This window comes from Oncorhynchus masou, chromosome 19 (genome assembly GCF_036934945.1).
Source record: "Oncorhynchus masou masou isolate Uvic2021 chromosome 19, UVic_Omas_1.1, whole genome shotgun sequence".
Classification (NCBI taxonomy): Eukaryota; Metazoa; Chordata; class Actinopteri; order Salmoniformes; family Salmonidae; genus Oncorhynchus; species Oncorhynchus masou.
The window spans coordinates 18,773,231-18,796,861 of record NC_088230.1 but is presented as its reverse complement, the minus strand read 5'-3'; the positions used below and the strand labels follow the sequence as shown (position 1 = coordinate 18,796,861).

Genomic DNA, 23,631 nt, shown 5'->3' with positions numbered 1-23,631 from the left:
AAACTCATGTACAAAACCCTTGAAAGTGTTGACATTTTATTATATTATTTATAAAGCACAATCAGCATAACAATTCTCCTGCATAAAAAGGATGTTCTGCAATGGTTCCACCTTCTGATGAGCAGTCTATTCCTTTTCCCCATACAATAAAACTAGATGACTCGTCAACAGTGACACAGAAATAAAACTATTCTATAAACTACATATTGATTCTATGAAACATGTTTCTCAAATTGTACTCAGAATAATGACAATACATGTAACAGGCAAAACTAATTGTTGTTAACTGACAAAAGAAATTCAATCTGGGAGGTGGCAAAAAAAAAAAAGGGTTCAAGAGTGCACACCAAACGTGACTGTAGAGACTGTTGGAGCAATTAGATTATCGATTTCTCAATTGGTCCCAGTTGGTTTTGCGGTCCTAACAGTGGCGTGTCCACTCTACACACACACCCCCTCATCTACCCATCACTGTGGCCAGGAGGGCCATGCGGATGTACATGCCGTTCTCAGCCTGCCGGAAGTAGGCAGCACGAGGATCTGTGTCCACTTCCGCACTGCAAGAGAGAGAGAAAGTAAACATGACGCTAAATCATCCCACTTAATTCATTAACTAGAATTTGCAAACATTAGTGAATCAAAGGAGAAATAATGAAGAGCTGCATTGTAATCTCAGGGATCAGCCGTACCTGATCTCATTGACTCTCGGTAGAGGATGCATCACCACCATCTTCCTCTTGGCTCCAGTCATGATGTGTGGGGTAAGGATGAACTGACCGAAGCACTGGATGAAAACACATGTCCTTTAGCACTGATCAAACACTAAGGCCAGCCTCACAGGTTAGTGAAACCCCATCCTTACCGCTTTGTACTCTTCCTCTGAGGAAAACCTCTCCTTCTGGATCCTGGTAATGTAGAGCACGTCAGTGTCAGGCAGTGCCTCCTCAATGCTCTCAAACTCTTCCTGTACAGCCACAAGGACATAGTTTAGTGCTTTATGTAGTGCATACCGTGCACAAAGGACACCTACATACCAGAAGTCCGTGCCATTGACATTTTTGATTCAGAGACAACTGTTCTTCCCCAAAATGGCCCATGTGATCCGCCCACCTGCTTGATGCCTTTGGAGGCCACAAAGTCGATGATCTCGGAGGGCATGTGCAGGTTCTTTGGGGCAACGTAGCGCAGAGTAATCCTGTACTGGGTGAGCAGCCTGGCCAAGGAATGCACAGTGCGTCCGTGCTTCAGGTCTCCTACCATGGTGATCTACAGAGACAGAGACCAGTCAGAACATTGGCTATGTTAACTTACCAGGCAGGGGTGCCGTCACCAAGGAGCAGCTGATTAGAAATGAAAATACCCAGTCAGGTTCCAGATCTGAGTTCCGTTTCATATAAAAACACTGTCAGAACATAAAAAGCAGAGGTTTGAGGGCTCTTCTCACCGTCATGCCATTGACCGTGCCCAGCTCCTCTCTGATGGTAAACACATCCAGCAGGGCCTGAGTGGGGTGCTCCCCAACCCCGTCCCCAGCGTTGATCACTGGCTTCCGGCAATGCCTCGCTGCACACTACAGTTAGAGATAAACATGTCAGATACAGAAAGTGCAGCTTCTCACTCAATAACTGATACAAGAGATATGCTCAGTGTTTAGGTGGTACCACTGTTGTTGCAAAGTGCTTTCTCAGAACATTTTGCCTAAGGAACATGACAGGGCAAGTTTAAGTGAAGTTGTAACATGGCGAATCGACACCGCTGCTCACCTCTACAGCCCCTGGCATGGGGTGTCGGAGCACCAGGACGTCAGCATAGCAGCTCATGGTCTGGACCGAGTCGGCCAGAGATTCACCCTTCTGCGACGAGGAGGTGGCCTCGCAGAAATGGACCACAGAGCCGCCCAGACGCTGCATGGCCGCCGCAAACGAGCTGCTGGTGCGCGTGCTGACCTCGTAGAACATGGACGCCATCACCTTACCCTGAGAGAGTAACACACACAGGGGTCTAAGACAAATAACAGACTAGTGTACAACATTTCTGAGCTCAGTATTCAGGCATTTCAGGGCACACACAGCATTTCCATATTCTTACAACAGAGATTTACTGACCCAAGTGGCAAAACTAGTTCTATGTGATTTTTAGGCATAGACACAAACAGGTGGCAGGTGTTGCTTGTATTGTTGTCTGGACACCTGCTCCTATGTGTTTCATCTGAAGGACAATGGCTCATCGCACTCCAAGGGCGAGAGAACCAAGAGAGAAATCAGAACTTAGTCATGCTTCCTGTTGAGGTCCTGCTGATGATTCAAACCCTGGTTGACAAATGGGCTTTATGGAACGGCCCAACTGGCTACTCTGAAATGAGTTTCTCTCCTGCAATTTCTACTGTGACAAATCACAGCTTGTCTGAGTATTACTAGGGATGTACACATTTCCCTTTCAAGACGATTCAATAACCATCTAGATACATGGGCTCCGATACGTTTTAGTGTGAAACGAGTTGGAGCGATTCGGATTGATTAAAATAACAAGTCAACGCACTAACATTAGTTGCATAAACACACATTTTCCATTCTAAAAATCAGCTGCTGATGGAGCTTGTGTGTGTGTAAATAACATGTCTATAGTGTACGTACTATGTAGACACCTGATCTGAGCCATAAGAGAGACCAGGCATCTACCAGACCCCCCCCCCTACTTTGGTTCTGAAAACACCAACCAGTAGTTAAATCATCATTTTTGCAGATTGTGTTTAAACTGCTAATGTACCCATATTTATAGTTTACGAAAACATGCTCTTTCCATGAGACTAACCAGGTGAACGCTATGATCCTTTGACGTCACTTGTTTATCATATTTTGTACTCTATATATAGCACAACTTCGGCATTCATCCCCATCACAGAATCTAAATGGTTTTGACCACTTTGATGAGCTTCCTTTCTCCCGCTTTGGCCATGCAGTGCACTTCGCAAAGTGATTGCTGTCCTTATTATGAAATTATCAAAAAAGTTTTTAAAACAAAAAACACTGCATGTTTAAAGCAAAACTACCAAAACTATTGCCAATTGTGAACCTGAAAATCTATTGAAAGCCCCATTCAGCAGGTAGCCTACAGCTAGTCGTTTCCGGGAGCCTACTTTTATTCCGGTAAAACACCAATATCAACAGCACACAGATAACAATAACCTAGCAAATTACCTAAGTTGTCACTTAATAAAGCCTAATATCCCATAAGCTACTTTATTTGAATGTGGACGGTGCTGCGCAGATGTGAAAGGTCAGGAACAGGCCGCCTACCTCACATTGGTCAGGGTGCAAAGCAGGGCAGTTTGACTAAGCTCCGATATTCCCTGGGGTTGTTTGGAATTCAAATTGACTTGAATATCAATGACCGTCACAGCGTCTTTAGAAAGTATTCACACCCCTAGACTTATTCCACGTTGTACATTACAGCCTGAATTCAAAATTGATTAAACCAATTTCTCTCGCTCACCCATCTACACACAATACCCCATAATGATAGTGAAACCTAAAACATTCCTTACCCCAGAATACTTCACCTGGTGACTATCCGAGAGAATAAAGAAAAAGGAGCACCGTTGCTGCATAAATCCAATATATTTATTGACGGGACAAGCAAGCAAACAGGCTTACGTTTTCGGGATGAATTGCATTCAAGGCTCTGATTTTCAAGTCCCTCAGTCGAGCACCCGATTTTCCCTTTGTTTCAAGCTGGGCTGAAGTGCATCTCGTATACGTTGTTGACAGTAAATTATGATTATTTTTATACGTTTGCTAATTTATTGAAAGTGAAATCTCTCGCATAAGTTCACACACCCCTGACGCAATACTTGTAGAAGCACCTTTGGCAGCAATTACAGCAGCGAGTCTTTCTGGATAAGTCTGTAAGAGCTTTCTCCACACATGGATTGGCAAGCATTTGCCCATTATTCTTAGACAACCATGCAGATTCAAGTCCAAACTGTAACTCTGCCACTCAAGAACATTCACTTTCTTCTTTGTATACAACTCCAGTGTATATTTGGCCTTGTGTTGTAGGTTATTGTTCTGCTGAATTAAATATCCCAGTGTTGGGTTGAAAGCAGATTTAACCAGGTTTTCCTCTAGGATTTTGCCTGGGCTTAGCTCCATTCAGTTTCTTTATCCTAAAAAACTCTAGTCCTTAACGATTACAAGCATACCCATAACATGATGCAGCCACCATTATGCTTGAAAATATGGAGGGGTACTCAATGTGTAGTATTTGCCCCAAAATAACACTTTGTATTCTGGGTAAAAAGTACATTTTTGCCACAATTTTTTGCAGTATTACCTTTAGTGCCTTGTTGCAAACTGGATGCATGTTTTGGAATATTTTTTATTCTGTACAGGTTTCCTTTTCATTCTGTCAATTGGGTTAGTGTTGTGGAGTAACTACAATGTTGTTCTCGAACCGTTTTAAAGTCACCATTGGCCTCATGGTGAAATCCCTGAGCGGTTTCCATTCTCTCCAACAACTGAGTTACAAAGGACGCCTGTATCTTTGTAGTGACTGGGTTACACCATCCAAAGTGTAATTCATAACTTCACCATGCCAAAGGATATTCAATGCCTGCTTTAAAAAAATAATGGGTACCCCTCTACCATTCTTTGCGAGGCATTGGAAAATCTCCCTTGTCTTTATGGCTGAATCCGTGTTTGAAATTCACTGCTCGACTGAGGGACCTTACAGATAATTGTATGTGTGGGGTACAGAGAGGAGGTAGTCACTCAAAAATCACTTATTGCACATAGAACGAGTCCATGCAACTTATGACTAGTTAAGCACATTTTTACCCCTGAACTTGGTCTTGCCATAACAAAGGAGTTGAACACTTATGGAATCAAAATAGTTCAGTTTAATATTTAACTAATGTGTAAAATTTTACAAAATATCATTCCACTTTGACATGGGGCATTGTGTGTAGGCCAGTAACAAACAAACAAATTCTAAATGACTCCATTTTAAATTCCGGATTTAAACAACAAAATGTGGAACAAGTGGAGTGAATACTTTCTGAAGGCAACGTACATGCTTAGTTCGACACTGAAGGAGAGGACACACAAAAGACGAGGTATCTTCATGAAAGTAGAAAGAGATGAGTAGGGCTGTTGCAGGACCGTATTATGGCCACAGTAAAATTCATGATAATCTCCTTTTATGCACTCTGGACATGCTTTGGTAGTCCCCAAAATGCTAACGATCATCCGGTCCTAATGCTGGTACTCAGGGCTCTATTGTCCCTCTAAAAATGAAAAACAATCAAAACAGTAGGCCTATCGTAGATAAAAAAATGAATAAAAAAAACTCAACTCACTGATCAATTTGGAGGTTGAAACAGTATAAAACATGGATGTTGTTTTAAAGCCTAACAATGAAATGGACAGCAATTTCTAAGGCGATGATTAATACAAAAACATCCACATGCTTAGAGCTTCTGCATAGGCTTATGAGCCCAAACAGACCAAAAAACTGAATTAAAATGTTATACAATACATAGCCTACCACATATTAGGAATGACAGATAAAAAAAAAAAAAAACTGATTTAAGAGGTCTTTGCTACATAATTTGCCTAGCCTATACTACAAAATTAAACAAATGTAAGTAATGACCATTGAGTGTAGACTGTAACCCATGCTGGACGTACCGGTTACCTTATGCAAGGCTCCAAATGTCTATCAATGAGTCTAGGAGAGAATTGTAAAGCCCTAGGCGATGTGGTTGGTTCATTGATTGTGCAGGGCGGCTTACAGTTAGTCACTAATTGTAGGCTTCGTATTTTATTTGAAATATCCTAATAATACAGAGTTCGGTTGGAATATCACTTAATGGGGCAGTGAGAGATTGTTCCTTAAAGGTGGTTGATGCTTAGAATGAATAAGTGCTCTAATATTTAGCACATGCTCCTATTTGAAAATGGGCCATTCTAAATCAAATTTTACATAGTACAGACAAGATTAACTTGAGAATAGTCTGATGAGTGAAAATATGATCCCTTGAGAGAACAGCTGTGCAGCCTGAAGCAAGGAACAGAGCTCAAGCTTTTTAGCTACCTTCTCAGATCAATAGCCTACAGTCGCACCATGCAGCCCGTGTGTGTTTTGATTTCTAAGACTTTAATGTTTGTATCATTCACAACTGAAGTTTCCAAATAACTCTAAATCTAGTATTTAGGACCTGTTTCAAATTATCACTTTCATGCTCAAGACAGCAACTGCACATATGAAGTGGTTCTCTAACGGGGAACAATATCCTTTATTTTTATTCAGTCAAATTAAATTGTTCTTACTATAAAAATCATGGCACAGGACTTCAGCTTATCTTGTCAGCTAAATGAACAAGTCTAGAGCCTATAGCATGGAGCCTAGCCAGATAACATCGGCCCACAGTAGGCCAACTCATATTCTGTTCACCTGAAATACTTTTTCTTCGTCTCAATGTTTTAGACCTGACTAACATAAATAATGGATTTATTGTGATGTTGAACAACATTTTAATATACACTAAATAATGTAGTTCCAAAGGCACGCAACGGCTTGCATGTGTGGAGGCTAAACATGTTCATGTAAATTAAAATGGCAGACTTTTGCATGACAATAACCGGCTGACAAAATTGCCACAGCACTAAATATGAGTAAAACTCAGCGATCAGCGATTCGGAATCAGCATTTGAATTGATTTCCTGACCGATGCGTGATACATTTGGATTGGTTTGGCATCCGCAGACCAATGCAGTCGTATGCCCCCTAAATTTGAAACCGGGACCGATGTGCACCAGTAAAATCGGTACATCCCTAAGTATTACCGCACGGTCATTCTTTACATTAGAGTTTGAAAAAAAACTCTTACCTTCAGGATGTCCAGGGTTCTCTCTTTCTGAATCATCAGGCGAAGAGTATGGGCCACATTAAACAAGTGAGAAATCTGAAATAGATACAAATTTTAGATTTGTTTTCCAAATTCGCTGTATTAGGATCCCCATTAGCATCAGCTAGTCTTACTGGGGTCCACCATAACGAAAAATACATTAAGACAAAATATTTTACCATTTCCATAAACATAAAAGCACATATGTACTTCAGTAAATCTTTCCCTGGCCATTTATGTGGAGTACCTGTTCCTTGCTGAACTGCCTGACAGAGAGGACGTGTTGTCCCACTAGGGGGTGCAGTAGGGGGGAGGTCTGGAGGTGGGTCAGGGTCTGCCCTACCACTACCCCCAACCCTGCCTCAGCCCGGGGGGACAGGACCCTGGCCAGGGGAGGGGGATGGCTGGAGCCATCCCCAGCTGCGGGGGCCATCTCTGGGAACAGAGAAACAGCAAACACTTCAAACACCACAGGAGAAATCTAACGTGTGTTAATATTCATTAGTTCAGCAGCATCTCCTAAAAGGACTGCAGTCGTTTCCATTTCCTGATGCGCGACCAACAAAAGCACTGATTATACCATATTTCAAAGTAAGTTTGTCCCTTTTTCCTTTCGAAATGGTCCAAGCGTTAGGAAAGCAGTCCGCTCCAAGCAAAGCGACATGGATAGTGCAGCAACTAATTGGAAGGAATGTAAATTACAACCTCTCTACAACCAATCATGCAATGCAATACAAGTGTCCAAAGAAATTACCAGTATAACTCCATTGGAATGCATTGCCAGAATTACACCAAAACAGCCGCAAAGATGGCACATCTAGACAAGAGGTTAGTATTAGGCATAACAGCAGAGCTGCGCTAAAACAAGCTTCAAACCTTCTCTTAAATCTTCTTCAAATGCTCTTCTTAATGCTCTTTCCCTTGAATCTTCAGCTGTTTAGAATATCATGACAGAGTTAGAACACAAGTATTAGAGAGACGATACAAAACTAGTCATTTAGACAATACTATAGCAATTAGCCAGTATACTGACATGAAACGCTAATATCATTTGGATTATTAATACATTTGCGATTGTGGCATTGAGCATAATTTCATCTGGCCATTGTTTCTTACAAAGACAGTGACGTGAATCAAACGTTAATCAACAACTCATCATTCATTTCAAACTGAAATCATCAGATAGTGGCTGTGTGTGAAGTGTCTTGTTAATGGGTGAAGAAAGAGCATAGCAAATGGCCGACTAAAAGATCTCAAGCATCAGAGAGCTGTAGGTGGACCAATATAAACTCAGCAAAAAAAGAAAGGTCCTCTCACTGTCAACTGCGTTAACGTTCAGCAAGCTCAACATGTGTAAATATTTGTATGAACATAAGAGTCAGACAAACTGAACAAGTTCCACAGACATGACTAATATAAATGGAATAATGTGTCCCTGAACAAAGGGAGGGAGGTCAAAATCAAAAGTCACTATCTAGTGTGGCCACCAGCTGCATCAAGTACTACAGTGCATCTCCTCCTCATGGACTGCACCAGATTTGCCAGTTCTTGCTGTGAGATGTTACCACAGTCTTCCACCAAGGCACCTGCAAGTTCCTGGACATTTCTGGAGGGAATAGCCCTAGCCCTCACCCTCCGATCCAACAGGTCCCAGACGTGCTCAATGGGATTGAGATCCGGGCTCTTTGCTGGCCATGACAGAATACGGACATTCCCATCTTGCAGGAAATCACGCACAGAATGAGCAGTATGGCTGGTGGCATTGTCATGCTGGAGGGTCATGTCAGGATGAGCCTGCAGGAAGGGTACCACATGAGGGAGGAGGACGTCTTCCCTGTAACACACAGCATTGAGATTCCCTGCAATGACAAGCTCAGGCCGATGATGCTGTGACACCACCTCAATCCTGCTTTAGAGTACAGGCCTCTATGTGACGTTCATTCCCATGACGATGAACGCGAATCCGACCATCACCCCTGGTGAGACAAAACCATGAATCGTCAATGAAGAGCACTTTTTGCCAGTCCTGTCTGGTCCAGCGAAGGTGGGTTTGTACCCACAGGCAACGTTGTTGCCGGAGATGTCTGGTGAGGACCTGCCTTACAACAGGCCTACAAGCCCTCAGTCCAGCCTCTCAGCCTATTGCGGACAGTCTGGGCACTGATGGAGGGATTGTACGTTCCTGGTGTAACTCGGGCAGTTGTTGCCATCCTGTACCTGTCCCGCAGGTGTGATGTTCAGATCCTATGCAGGTGTTGTTACATGTGGTCTGCCATTGCGAGGACGATCAGCTGTCTGTCTTGTCTCAGGCATCTCACCGTACGGACATTGCAATTTATTGCCCTGGCCACATCTGCAATCCTCACGCCTCCTTGCAGCACGCTGATGAGCAGGGACCCTGGGCATCTTTGTGTTTTTCAGAGTCAGTAGAAAAGACACTAATGAAAACTTAGGCCTCTTAACTGTAACCTTAATTGCTTACCATCTGTAAGCTTGTTAGTGTCTTAACGACCGTTCCACAGGTGCATGTTATATACTTGTTTATGGGTCATTGAACAAGCATGGGAAACAGTGTTTAACCTTTTGCGTGTAGGGGGCAGTATGTTTGTTTTGGCTAAAAAACAACCATTTTTGCGCAACTGAGTAAAGCAGCCACTGTTCCTCCCACGGTTATTGAAAAACCACACTCGGTTGATATATTATCGAATATATATTTTAAAAACAACATGAGGATTGATTATAAAAAACATTTGACATGTTTCTGTGGACATTATGGATATTATTTGGAATATATACGTCTGCGTTGTCGTGACTGCTCTTTCCTGTGGATTTCTGAACATAACGCGACAAACGCTGGTATTTTGGGTATAAAAATCATCTTTATGGAACAAAAGGAACATTTGTTGTGTAACAGTCTCGTGAGTGAAAACAACCGAAAATCAAAGGTAAACGATTAGTTTGATTGCTTTTCTGATTTGTGACCAAGCTTCCTGATGCTAGGTGTACATGTTATGCTATGCTATCAATAAATTTACAAACGCTTGGATTGCTTTCGCTGTAAAGCATCATTTCAAAATCTGAGACGACAGGTGGATTAACAAAAGGCTAAGCTGTGTTTTGCAACATTGCACTTGTGATTTCATGAATTTTTTTTTTTTTAGTAATATTATTTGACTGTTGCACTATGCTATTCAGCGGTTGCTGACGAATATGATCCCGCTAACGGGATGGGTAGCGTCAAGAAGTTAAACCCTTTACAATGAAGATCTGAAGTTATTTGGATTTTTACAAATTATCTTTGAAAGACAGGGTCCTCAAAGGGATGTTTATTTTTTTGCTGAGTTTATTTAGACCTCTCATTCAAAAGTAAGCAAATGTACTCCTCTTAGTACTAATTGACCATGCTGCCGACAGTAGAGAAATGCAAATGATTTGCTTTATCATAAAACACTTTATATACAGTGCGCTTAATCACATGATCAGTAGGTTCATAGATGCAGACTAAAAGGTTTACCAACAAAATCCAAGCGCCATTTTGTATGTATTGTCCTAAAACCTGTAGATGGACACAGTGAATATCCAATTTATTGAAGCAGATATTCAGAGCACTTTGCCACAACAAGCAGGCGCTCAGCTGTGTAAGACAAACTATTGAGGCAACTTCAGTTAAGTGACAACCAGGCTCTGGGGGAGAGAAGGGGTTGTGGGAGTTGTAGTACCTGGTGTAACGCCCGGGTCAGACGACCTGTGGATACGGGGTGGGAGCATGTAGCGGCCATCCCCAGCGGAGCGGCGAGGGCTCGGGGCGCGGGTACGGATGCCCTCACACGGCGAGGTCAGCCGCGGGTGCTCTGGGGTCTACCACACAATAGCCAATGCCTGTCACGGCCAATGCCTGATAGTATGCTACATCACATAACTGTAGGTTGAATAGCAGCACACTTATGTGAAAGGGCAGAACTGAAATGGGTGGGACTGTACCGGTTGGACTTCTTTCGCCGGCTCAGGGGGCTGGGTGGGGATGGGTGCAGGCCAAGTCTTCACATCCTCTCCATAACCGGGAGGGACCAGCACCTGTCCGTCGATATAGGCCACCTCTCCTCTGAGAACCACTCTGCGGACCTTGCCCTTCACCTTCATACCTTCGAAAGGCGTCCACTTGGACTTGGTGAACTGCATGTGTTTGGGGATGACCCACTCCTGCTCCAGGTCCACCTGATGGGAGACAGCAGGTCTTTAGACATCAAGAATGGTCTTGAAAAGCTAGTCCCTTCAACCACTCTTTGTATTTCAATGTGGTAACCCAAGGAGAATAAATCCTTGCCATGATGACCAATTGACATGGGAAAACATCCATTGCAGTGTGTCTGTAGCTACCTCTACATAAGTGTTGTCCTGTGCGGGCAGGGAGAAGATCTTGCGGGGGTTGTCGTACAAGCGCTTGATGATATCGTCGACGGTGAGGCGCCCGTCGCTGACGGCGGTGAGGAGGAGAGGCAGCATAGTCTCCAGGCCAGGGTAACCTGGGGGGGGCTTCTCGGAGTTCTTTTCCTCCACTGAATGGGGGGCTGTTAGCCAAAACATACAGAAATATTATCAAGGTTGTTGTATGCCAACATAGTTACAAGTTGAGTATATAAAAAAAATATTTAAAAAAACTGAAGCAGTATGTTGAAGGTATGGGTTAATGGAGCCCTCCTCACCGTGGTCGGTTGCGAAGCAGTCAATGATGTCCATGTGTTCCCAGAGGGCCTCCATGTCCTCCCGGGTGCCCAGCATGGGGCGTACCTGCGCCCGGCCGTCCCCGATGTCCGCCACGTTCTCCTCACACAGGAAGAGGTGATGGGGCGCCACCTCACACGTCACCTGGATGCCTTTCTGCTTGGCCACGCGGATGATCAGAATCTGGGGAAGGGAAGGATGGAATAGATGCCAACCGTTACTCAGCAAATTCATTACATTACTATCCTGTGTCTGTTCTGGTCTGTTTCTGGCTCATAATGAATCATTTCAAATGGCATAGATCACACTTCTGTAGGCAAAGTCTTATTTTAGAACATAAGAGCAGTGCTATATCCTTTGTCTTGTACTTACTACTGTGGGGTCTTGCAGTTGATCTTAAATGAAAGGAATCGATGATGACTCCTTCCAAAAAACTACAACTAAAAGGTTGCTTACTGTATGCCTTAGTTGACACCTTATTCCCTCTGGAGACTATGAATGGGCCACAAAGCCAAAGCAGTGCTTCATCTGTATGCATGGGATGTTCCAGGTGGCCATCTTACCTCCTCCTTCTTGGCCACATGGCAGATATGAACAGCTCTCTGGTAGAGCTGGGCCACCATCAAGATGGCTGCCACCGTTTGCTTCTCTGCGTGAGCCACGATTGGTAGGTGTTTGGGCCATTTCTCAAAGTGCTAGTTCACAGAAAGAGAAAGTACTGTTCAGATCAACAGAAACACTTGCGAATGATATCAATCAAAGACGTAATTCAGTCAGTTGATTAGTCTCCTACTTCCATCCAAACTGAGACATTGTCCATCTTCAGAGTGGAGTAGGTGTCGTTCAGATACATCTTCAGCCCAGCGACGGAGCTGGCAATGGATGGTAAGACAGCAGCATTGTCTGAAGCCGCCCCGACATAGAGGGCATAGTCACAGCGACACCCTGCCTTGGCAAGCTGAGCGGACAAAACATTGGATCAGTGAGTGAGTAAACCTTTAAGTACTGCATTGGTTGATAAAAAAATAAATATAGGCATCATTTCATGTCTGAAACATACTTATTTGTAATATTTAGTGGCGAATGTCTTAAATGACCATGTATGCTTTCATTACCTTCTGGACCATGGTGAGAGAGCTGAGGTCGATGATGGCGGGTGCCGTGTTGGGCATGGCACACACCATGGTGATGCCCCCTGCTAGGGCAGCCGCTGTGCCCGAGGAGAAGTCCTCCTTGTGAGTGGCACCCGGCTCGCGCAGGTGGACGTGCACGTCTATCAGACCTGGCAGAGGGGACTCAATTAGAACTGTTTAGAAACCCTGCAGTTCCACAGCTTGACTGAAGTAGCCATCATGTATTGCCTGAATACAGGAAGAAAGCAGGGGGATTGTTTTTTTAAGTTAAGAGCCATTTTTTTGTGTCACAGCCCAAGCTTAAGGTGCTTTACTGCTTACCAGGCAGGCGAATCAACTTCTGTGACGTCATACAGTCCACGTGAGTCTTGACGGGCGGAAAGCCTCCAACCAGACGCAGTGCCTACAAATCACAGCAGCACACAATTCAACCAGGATAGTCAGCAATCAATCATCGCGAGCTCAAAAAAACAAAGACTAACATCTCATCACACAAAACTACCTCATCTGCATATTGTTTCTCTTTTTTTTTTTCCACCTCAGTATCTCTACTTGCACATCTATCACTCCAGTTAATGCTAAATAGTACTTATTTCACCTCTATGGCCTATTGATTGCCTTACCTTTCTACATTTGCACACTGTACATATATTTTTCTATTGTGTTATTGACTGTGTAACTCTTGTTTTTGTAGCACTGCTTTGCATTATCTTGGCCAGGTCGCAGTTGTAAATGAGAACTTGTTCTCAACTGGCCTACCTGGTTAAATATAGGTGAAATAAAAAACTCATCTACCTGGAAAAATAGCTTGGTGCACTTGATGTCAATGATGAGGGGGACTGAGTAGTCGATGGCCATGCGGCGGGTGCGGTAACCCTTGGTTACAAAGGAGGAGAGGCGTCGGCCTCCAGAGTTCCTCATGGAGAGGTTGATGACCATGTCAAAGTGGTGGTCCTCCAGGTATTCCAAGATGTTCCTCTGCTTGTCCTTGTTGGGGCAGTCGCTCTCCTCTTCCTCAAACGGCCAGTCCACTGCCATCACCTGAAGGGTGAGGGGCTTCAGTTTAATTCAGGAAGTAACTAAAAAAATGTGAACTGAAAATTGCTCAATCTTTCCTGGAAATTATGTAAAGGGTATTTTTTTTGTATATATACACTTTGTTGAGAAGTGGATACTCTCCCACTTAGACTAGATGTGATGTACCTTCACTCCATGCTCAGTGTAGAAGTCAGCGGTCCCCAGACTGGCATACAGGTCATAGCCTAGACTCTCCAGAGCCTGTACAGTAGGCAGCAGCTCACTCTTGTTCTAGAAACAAACAAGGAACATTTATTTAGCGCTAGCCTCAAAATGAATTTCCATGAAAATTAGCAACACATGCATGCATATCTCATTGTAGTCACCTTATAACTGCCGATGGAGAGCAAAATGTTCTTCTTGGGGATCTTGAAGCCTGTGCTGAGCATGGCCTTCAGGTAGGCCTCGTATCTGTTCTCTCCAAAGCAGGCCACCTCCCCAGTGCTGGTCATCTCTACGCCCAGAACCACATCAGCCCCAGCCAGACGAGAAAACGAGAACTGGGGGACCTGAGAGAGAGAGAGAGAGAGCGCAAGAGACTCACAAGATTAAGCTGTGCAAGTAAAACAGACAGGAAAGTAGAAATTCATTAATGTGATGCAGGTCAACTGTGTTTTAAGTACAAATGTGTTCCATTATTTAAACAATTGTTTGCACTGAATTAGGCTCATCTTAAAACACTTAAAATGAACTTATAGCAACATTTTAATAAAAGTGCTTTAAGATAATTGTGTTTGTGCATTATTTTTTATACTGGTTTTAAGAGAAAATGTCTAGCCCCCTGCAAATAACCTTCTTCAAATCTGGGCCCCGTAAGACTATTGTTGAAAGTCACTAGTCGAGGTAATTAAAACGTGGGTATTTAATGGTTGTAGACTTGTCTGCGCATTTACCTTGACGCCCACGATACCCACTCCTTTCATCAGGCCCACAGGCTCCACCTCTTCTCCCATGATGACACGTGTTGCCAGGGCGACCAGATCCACTCCCAGTGTCTTCGAGACGAACGGGAAGGAGCGGGAGACTCGGACGTTGCACTCGATCACCTTCAGCTGGTCATCCTGTCCAGAAAACACACTCGTTGCAATTAAAGGCAACAGGTGGCCAGCCATTGGAAATCCCGCAGAGACCAGAAAACTTGATTGACTCGTGGTTGATTATTGGTTTGACTTGTTATTGATCGCGAACCTCTGATTTGAAACTCCAAAACATCCTTTAGAAAGACTACCTTAGCGATGAGTTGCAGGTTGAAGGGCCCGGTGACCTGCAGCTCCTGACCGATGGCGTGGACGATCATCTTGATGCGCTCCATGGTCTTCTGGTTGATATCCTGGGCGGGCGTGACCAGGGTGGCGTCCCCAGAGTGCACCCCAGCGTTCTCCACATGCTCTGACACGGCGATGGCCATCACCACACCGTCACATGCCACCGCATCCACGTCTATCTCCTGAAACACAGAGACACCAGTCAGGTCCAAACTAAAGGCTCACTGGATATTTAAAAAGGTTGTCGACTTTTTTTTTACACATTGAAAATAAAATGTCATTTATATTTAAGCGAATTATCCTTTTAATGACAAAAGCAGTAGGGCATTGCAATCTGTGTAGTCAAGCAATTACCGAGTCATACCTTGGCCTCCTGGATGAACTTGGAGATGACCACAGGGTATTCCTTGGACACGGCCACAGCGCTGCTCAGGTACTTCTCCAGGTCGCTGTCTGTGTACGCCACGTTCATGGCTGCTCCGCTCAGAACGTAGGAGGGACGCACCAGACACGGGTAGCCCACGGTCTCACAGAACTTCATGGCCGACTGGGAGGATACAATATTACATCACATTCACAATTTCCATCTAACTTGAGATCAAAACAATAACATTGCTCATCAACAACCAAGGCATCTTCATTACTGGTTTGAAATTCAAACAGATTAGAAGCAGTGTTCTGTGTTAACTCGAAATGACACAACGACAAGGTTCCAGTTTCACAAGGTTTACTATACCGTATGAACACTACCAGGTAGCCATTACACTCAAGGCCAGGTCCATCAACAACAAGACTCCCTGTGCAGGCGCACTCTTGCCTGAGTGATAGCCCCATAATAACAGAAATACAGGGATACTTAAAACATGAACTTAACATTCTGTGCTTACCTCAATCGCTGTGAGTTCCTTCCACAGGGGCTGGCTGATGCCAATGGTGTCCAGCATGCGGGAGAACTTGAACCTGTTCTCAGCAGAGTCGATGAACTCCGGGGAGGTGCCCAGGATGCGACACTGCTGCCTGTGGAGGGACATGGCGATGTTGTTGGGCAGCTGGCCCCCCATGGACAGGATTACTCCCTCTGGGTTCTCCATCTCATAGATGTCCATAACAACCTGGAGGAAGGGAGGAGACAATGGAGCTACATGTTCATGCATAATACCATGCATTAAATAGGGTATGGAGGTGTTGAGGTCCTTTGTTTATGAGATAAAAGCATTAGATCAAGTAAGTTAGGACCTTTGAATGTTGGTGATTGCTATATATTGTATGAAGAAAAACTACAAAATAAAATGTTTGAAAGAAAGTGAGTTAGGACCATGCCACCAGCCGAGCATTCTTACCTCAAAGGAGATCTCATCGAAGTAGAGACGGTCACACATGTCGTAGTCTGTGCTGACAGTCTCTGGGTTATAGTTCACCATGATGGTTTTATAGCCCATCTTGGGGGGGGGGGGGGGGGACAGCAAATCATGTCACTATCAACATAATAATGAGAGCTCTTCCGTAAAAAGTATAAATAAATAGTCATACCTTCCTGAGTTCCGTGATGCAGCCCACAGCACACCAGTCAAACTCCACACTGCTGCCAATGCGGTAAACGCCGGAGCCGATCACCATTACATGGGGCTCACTGAAGCCCAGGTCGCTCTCTGTTCCGTTATAGGTCAGGTACAGGTAGTTGGTCTGGGCTGGCCACTCTGCTGCCACAGTGTCGATCTGCTTCACCACCGGCAAGATGCACCAATCACGTCGCAGCTTCCTCATCGCCAGCTCAGTGCTGGAGAGAGTTGCAGGGTCAAAGGTCAGACAAGTTCATTTAAAAAAAAAAAAGACATTTCAAATCAATCAAGCCCTTCTCAGACAAATGCATCGATGTCGTCAACTGAAGAACACAATGCTTAAGGGAACTGAACCTAGACACACAGAACATGACCCCCAGAGACCGACTGCGTCCCGACTCGCCATCGTATCATCACTGAACAATCAAGTCAAGTTTTGTCAACGGCAATCTTGATCTCACTTTTTATAGGTTCTATGAGATTTTCTTCATGTAACAGACTCCACTATTAATGTTTTGAAACGCGTGTGAATAGCAGGCTACTATTCTGACAACACAGTACCTTACCTCTGCACAGCCAGGGCGATCTGTTTGTCTGAGAAGCCCAGTTGCTTGGCTTTCCTCATCACCTCCAGAGGCATGGCGCTCTCATCCTGGTTGTACGACTCCAGCACCTTCTCATGGTCCGCGATGTTCTTCATCTTGTGGAGAAACCAGCGGTCGATCTTGGTCAGGTCGTACAGGCGGTCCACTGTGTAGCCCGCCCTCAGAGCAGCCGCCAGCACAAAGATACGCTTGTCTGTCGGGGTCTGCAGCTCCTGTAAGACCAAAGGACAGTCATGTCTGAACAGTTCCCATAAAAAGGAAGCCAAGAGGGAAAAATGGGCTGACTGAGCTTACCTCGTCAGACACTGGTTTGATGGTGTGGTCAAAGCCCACACAGTTCTCATCCACCATCCGTAGAGCCTTCTGGAAGGCTTCCTCAAAGCTGCGGCCGATTGCCATCACCTCTCCTACAAGGTCAGACAAGTAGATTAATCAACAAATTCCTTAATGTAAACCTGCAATGCCACTAAGTGGTAGAATCATCTGCCTCTATAGATAAGGCACTGTGCTGCTCCCAAATCAGATTAATAAACACATCAGTGCTCGTCCTCTTACCCACGCTCTTCATGGAGCTGCCTATCTTGGTGCTGACACGAAGGAACTTGCTGAGATCCCAGCGAGGGACCTTCACCACACAGTAGTCCAGACTGGGCTCAAAATTAGCCGTGGTCTGGTTGGTCACCGAGTTCCTGGACAAGAGCAGAGTCATTACCATGACCAGTTAGAACCTTGGTATTAGCAGATAAATCGACAAATTAAATTCTTAACCCGACTTTAATCCAAACTCACTTGAGGATGGGTAGAGGGATGCCCAGTCCCAGCTTGGCAGCCACGTAGGCCAGAGGATATCCTGTAGCTTTACTGGCCAGAGCTGAGCTCCGAGACAGACGGGCATTCACCTCAATGATGTAGTACTGGAGCACAGAAACACCCATTTAGATTGCTATACGGTATAAATATTACTGTAAAAATATCAGAACATGCTTCAGAGGTTTAACACTAGTATAAACTCTCAGAAAATGATTCACAATGTCAGTATGGACTTACCTGTTCAGACTCCGGGTTGAGGGCGTACTGGATGTTACACTCTCCCACGATGCCCAGGTGTCGGATGACCTTGATGGCGGTGTCCCTCAACATGTTGTACTCGTAGTCGTTGAGCGTCTGACTGGGCGCCACCACGATCGACTCCCCAGTGTGGATACCCAGAGGGTCAATGTTCTCCATGTTACATACCTACAGCACAGATGAACACACACAACATTTTAATCACAATCGATCTTGCGTCGTCATTGATAAGGAGGCTTCACACAAACTACGATGTATAATCTATAGCTGTAATACAGTCAAATGAATAATAACATGGTACTTACATAGTAATATATACTTTCTTAAAATGATCCTTAATACAGTTGAATGCATAGTATCGTCCCTCTACTTACGGTAATACAGTTGTCGTAGGCGTCTCTGACCACTTCATACTCGATCTCCTTCCAGCCCTTCAGGGACTTGTCCACTAGGACCTGGGAGGTGTGGGCGAAGGCAGAGGTCACCAGAGAGGTCAACTCCTCACTGTTATTGGCGAAGCCAGAGCCCAGTCCGCCCAGGGCAAAGGCAGAGCGCACCAGGACAGGGTAGCCTAGACGCTCTGCAGCCGCCACCGCCTACAAAATACACAGCAAAAGCCCACAGTAGTCAAACATTAAGATGGTTCTAATCCACGAATAAAGTGACGATCAAGAAAATAATAGTATAGTTTCAGTATGGGTCAATGTGTGTGTGAGGGAGTGAGACATTTGTCCCAAGCCCCTTTCCTTACCTGCTCCACAGACAGAGCAGCCTCGCTGGGCGCCACGTGTTCACTGATCTCCTCCATCTTCTCCACAAAGATCTTCCTGTCCTCAGTCATCTCGATGGAGGCCACTGGTGTCCCCAGCACACGCACCGCATACTTCTCCAGGACACCCCTTTTGGTCAGCTCCACCCCACAGTTCAGAGCAGTCTGCCCCCCGAAGGTCAGGAGGACCCCGTCTGGACGCTCATTCTTTATCACCTGGACAGAGGAAAGTGGGCAGATGGTCAGTTCTCACTCATTGACTGAATGACCAAATCTCAATGACAACTTGTGGGACAAATTGGCTCCTTCTCTACTATCAGTTCTGAGTATATGACCGTTTTAATGCACACGCTCTGCTGAGCACTCATCTGAAATGACTGGATGGCGGCGCAGGGAGCAATGTCCTTCCTTACCTCAGTGACGTACTCCGGGGTGAGAGGTAGGAAGTAAACCTTGTCAGCCAGTCCCTTGGAGGTCTGAACCGTGGCGATGTTGGGGTTGATGAGCACAGTCTGAATGTTCTCCTCCTTCAATGCTTTTATGGCCTTGGAGGGGTGGACATAGACAACTGTCTGATTAGTTCAAGTACTGTTAAATTAGAGAGAACCAACACTGAATTAAACAGCTCATTGTATTTGCTGTTAGTCTTCACTGGTGTTGGCAGTTTGTCTCACCTGAGAGCCAGAGTAATCAAACTCCCCAGCCTGTCCGATGGAGAGGCCCCCAGAGCCCAGGATCAGGACCTTGCGTGGCCGAACAAACTCTTCCGGCTTGGGAGACCCAGGGTAGGTCAGGCGCTCCGTCAGTCTCTGCTTCACTGCAGGGAGGGAGAGAGGGCCGTTACTATAGCCTACATCTGGAATACAGAGGTAAGGAGGGTTGAGGAGATGAACGCACATCTAACCTGGTTTGCCACTCCTGCCCTCCTTGTGGTCTCTAACCGTGTCCAGAAACACGTCAAACAAACTGACCAGGTCAGTGGGGCCTGCCATGTGCTCTGGGTGGAACTGGACACTGAAATGACAGGTAAAACAATATCTGGTTATCAATTTCCTGTACCATTTTTTCCAATGAAACAAGTTGAAAGGCTGGAAGCAGCACAAGAGTTTGTAGTTGTACCTGAAAAGGTGTTTGGTGTTGTGCACAATGCCCTCACTGGTCTGGTCATTGGCGTTGGTGAAGAGCACATCCCAGCCCTGAGGCAGGGTGAGAGGGTCCACAGCAAAGCCATGGTTCTGAGATGTGATGAAACAGCGATCCGTGCCCTTGTGGATGCAGGGTTGGTTATGGCCACGATTTCCATACCTAAAAACAGTTGTTTTAGTCTAATTCTATTCTTTTATTCTACAGAATCCTTACTTGACACATAAACACTGCAAAGGTCTTACTATTAACCCGGTGAACTGTTCTGTTCCCACCCACTGACTGTACAGCTGCATGGCCAAACATTCCAGAGGGACAAAAGGAAGCTGGCATCTCATCTGGCCTTGGACAAACAGAGCGCTAACAAAGTAACAATCCCAGGAGTCTTACCAAAACAAACCAGGCCTTTCCAGCACCTCAGCAATGCACTAGGCTGCATCAAAACTGCTGCGCTAAGCAGAAAAGCTCATTTCACACCAGAATGCTCCCAGATAAATAAAGAGGGGCCCTGGGAAGCACTGACATTGAGGAGGTGGCCAAATAACAGCACCAATAGCCAGCACCACTGGCTGTCCTCATTGAAGCAAAACAAAGAAAGTAAGCAGAACTTAAGAGCTGAGGCAGAGAGAGACACCAATCAGAACTAAGATTTAGTACTCTGTACAAACTTCATTTTGTAGGTTTTTGCTCCGATGACAAGGGAGAGAAGCTGGTGGCCCAGGCAGATTCCAAACACAGGCTTGGGGTTATCCACACACACCACCTTCCTCATGTTGTTTATGGTCTCCTTACAGAACTGGGGGTCCCCAGGGCCGTTGCTTATGAATAGCCCATCAAAATCTGAAAAGGACCACATCTTCGTCAGCATAGCCACAACAAATATTACAATACTAACTATTGCACAATAGAACTTCATAATTGAATGGCTGAAACACAACTTTGCAGGTCAGAAGCTCCAAGGTAAAGATCAATGCAGGTGAGAGAAGAGGGAAAACAATGGAACAGGGAGTGATGGTACAGTGTCTCTGTGAATCGTATATGAAACCCAGTGCTGTGACTAACCTGTGATGTCCAGTGGGTGATCCCAGGGCACCACAGTGACACAGGCCCCTCTCTGACACAGGCAGCGGATCTGGTTGTACTTAATGCCACAGTCTACTGCTGTGATCCTGACAGTACCACTGGGGTTGAACACCAGGGGCTCCTGCTCAACACAGGCAGGGCACGTATTAGTTCTGATAAGCCTCTGCTTATCTACTGTGGTGAGACAAAACATTCGACTTTTCACAGACTTGGAACGTGATCAGTGTTATGTAATCCACACAAAACCACTGGCATTCGATTGAGGACGTTTTAGAATCTAAACACACACAAAAAAAGTATGACGGACCAAACTTAAAACAGCACTGCCTTACCTTCATGGACACCTCCTTGACCAGGTTCCTCTGGTCAGGGTTGTCAAATGGAACGTTGGCCTCCGACGTTCCGTCCACAACAAGCTTCCCCAGCATGGTCCCCTTCTCACGGATCTTCTTGGTCAGACTGCGGGTGTCAACTCCTACAGTATTAAAGCAAGTGCATCAACTACAACCTCTATTGTAGACACTACTGTAAACAGCACCACATCAAAACAGATTCAGACAACATTTGATACAGTACCAGGATGTATCGAATGATAACTCTACTGACCCTCTAGGCCGGGGATGCCCTGCTCTTTGAGCCACTGGTCCAGAGACATGGCTGAGCTCCAGTGGCTGGGGTTCTGCGAGACCTCTCCGACGATGAGGGCTGCAGCGTGGATCTTAGAAGACTCAAACCACTGAGGGGAAAACAGAATAGAACATTACAGTCAAACAGGCGCTTGTGTGAAGCATCCCAACAGCCAACTCCACCCACCTTGCTGAGTCCAAAGTCACCCTCCTCATCCTGGGGTATGCCATAGTTGCCCTGCAGAGGGTAGGTGAGGGTGAGAATCTGACACCTGTAGGACGGGTCAGTCAGGGCCTCTGGGTAGCCCACCATGCCTGTCTGGAACACTGCAAAACAAACAATCATCTGGAATCATCATGTCAACTTTCCAGTTTTCATAGCAAAATGTACATCAGTGAAAAGTGCTACATTTCAGGATTGGCACATTTAGAAAGGTGATGAGAAAGGTATACTGGAACTTTAGACATTTGCACTTCAGCAAAAACCTTATTGGCTAAACTAAACTTAATTTGTAGGGGAGCATAACATCTAACTACCCAATTTTTCAGTGATTACAATGTATGGGACATGGTACAGCAACAAATACTTTATAGGGCATAGGCGAAACATGTTCATAAATAGGTCAAACCGAGTTGCGCCACAGACCGAAATAGGGCTGAAGGAAGAAGTCAATAGGTCATGGTAGGGCCCTGTGATTTTCGCAATCATGTGGCATGCATGGATTCTAACCCTTATTTAAAACTTCTTCATCAAACTGTCCCCTTTTCTTTTACGTCAGATGGTCCAGCACCATTCTCAGACAATTGCTTAAATGTTGGGTGTAATTCAAATTTCTGAATAAAGGTTTAAAATACAGGATACAATATTAATGTCACATCATTGCGCAAAAAAAACAAGGACCACGTGACAACTCGTCAAATAGTACGTTCTGCACGGGAAGACACGCTGTAAAGACCGCACCAAAGGGGAAACTCGAACATTTCGCGCGGAACCGAAGACGGTTGGGTGAAGAGCTGCTTTTAGCTATAAAATTTGACTTTGTGGGTAACATATAGCTATCAGTCAGAATATAAAAGATGATATCATTATATTAAACTGAGATAGTTATACAGATGTTGCGAATCAATGGGCCAATTTGCCTTCTCATAAAATACGACTTACCAACTTCACCAGACACCGACGCATTTGCCCCGAAAAGGCGTCCCTTGAAGGTGGTCCCATCTTCTAAAATCAGGGTTGCCATTTTTTATTTTTTATAAAAAATGTCAATACTGTAATTGTGCAGAATGAATGCAATTTTTGATTAAATTATGGAAAGCAATAATCAGCTTTTTTGGTCTGATGGATGCTTCAGTTCCGCAATGCTTGCCCACGTGAAACACGTTGGTCAGATGCTAATGAGGATGCAAGAGCAAAAAATATAATAATAATTGAAAATTGACTATGTTAAAACTAACACAAATTATGTTATTTTCAAACAAAAGAAAGCGTTAAATACGTCGAAATGTTGTATTTCGAAGGCTGAACGTTGGATCCACACTGCTCAGCACGCCGCCTTAGCAGTGTGGAACTTTTTCAGCGTCCTCGCCGTGGTTACATAGAGCGTAAAAACGAGCGTAAGCACGTTTAAGGAGGGGACAATCTCAAAGGGCTGGCTTTTGCGCCTTTGAAGT

The 23,631-nt window shown here is 44.8% G+C and overlaps 1 protein-coding gene across 2 annotated transcripts; it reads right to left on the bottom strand.

The window, feature by feature from the left end:
- Positions 1-19: 19 nt before the first annotated feature.
- On the bottom strand, positions 20-23,533 carry LOC135505935 (multifunctional protein CAD-like). Of its 2 annotated transcripts, XM_064925192.1 has the most exons (44): positions 23,120-23,533; positions 22,145-22,284; positions 21,938-22,067; positions 21,664-21,806; positions 21,311-21,452; positions 20,917-21,088; positions 20,225-20,410; positions 20,010-20,119; positions 19,780-19,922; positions 19,519-19,650; positions 19,088-19,321; positions 18,711-18,932; positions 18,316-18,504; positions 18,058-18,182; positions 17,824-17,957; positions 17,563-17,675; positions 17,230-17,480; positions 16,635-16,881; positions 16,445-16,543; positions 15,992-16,216; positions 15,469-15,651; positions 15,068-15,286; positions 14,733-14,900; positions 14,166-14,348; positions 13,966-14,070; positions 13,558-13,803; positions 13,084-13,165; positions 12,745-12,911; positions 12,423-12,587; positions 12,193-12,324; positions 11,611-11,812; positions 11,285-11,475; positions 10,889-11,122; positions 10,627-10,765; positions 10,422-10,463; positions 7,784-7,840; positions 7,155-7,342; positions 6,890-6,964; positions 1,764-1,976; positions 1,445-1,570; positions 1,111-1,266; positions 863-964; positions 690-784; positions 20-557 (listed from the first exon to the last, which is right to left on the bottom strand). In XM_064925192.1, exons 1-44 carry the CDS (start codon positions 23,199-23,201, stop codon positions 458-460), a joined length of 6,789 nt encoding a protein of 2,262 aa, XP_064781264.1. In that variant the 5' UTR covers positions 23,202-23,533; the 3' UTR covers positions 20-457. The 2 variants fall into 2 exon arrangements, with proteins under 2 accessions (XP_064781264.1, XP_064781265.1); XM_064925193.1 differs by lacking the exon at positions 10,422-10,463.
- Positions 23,534-23,631: the final 98 nt, after the last annotated feature.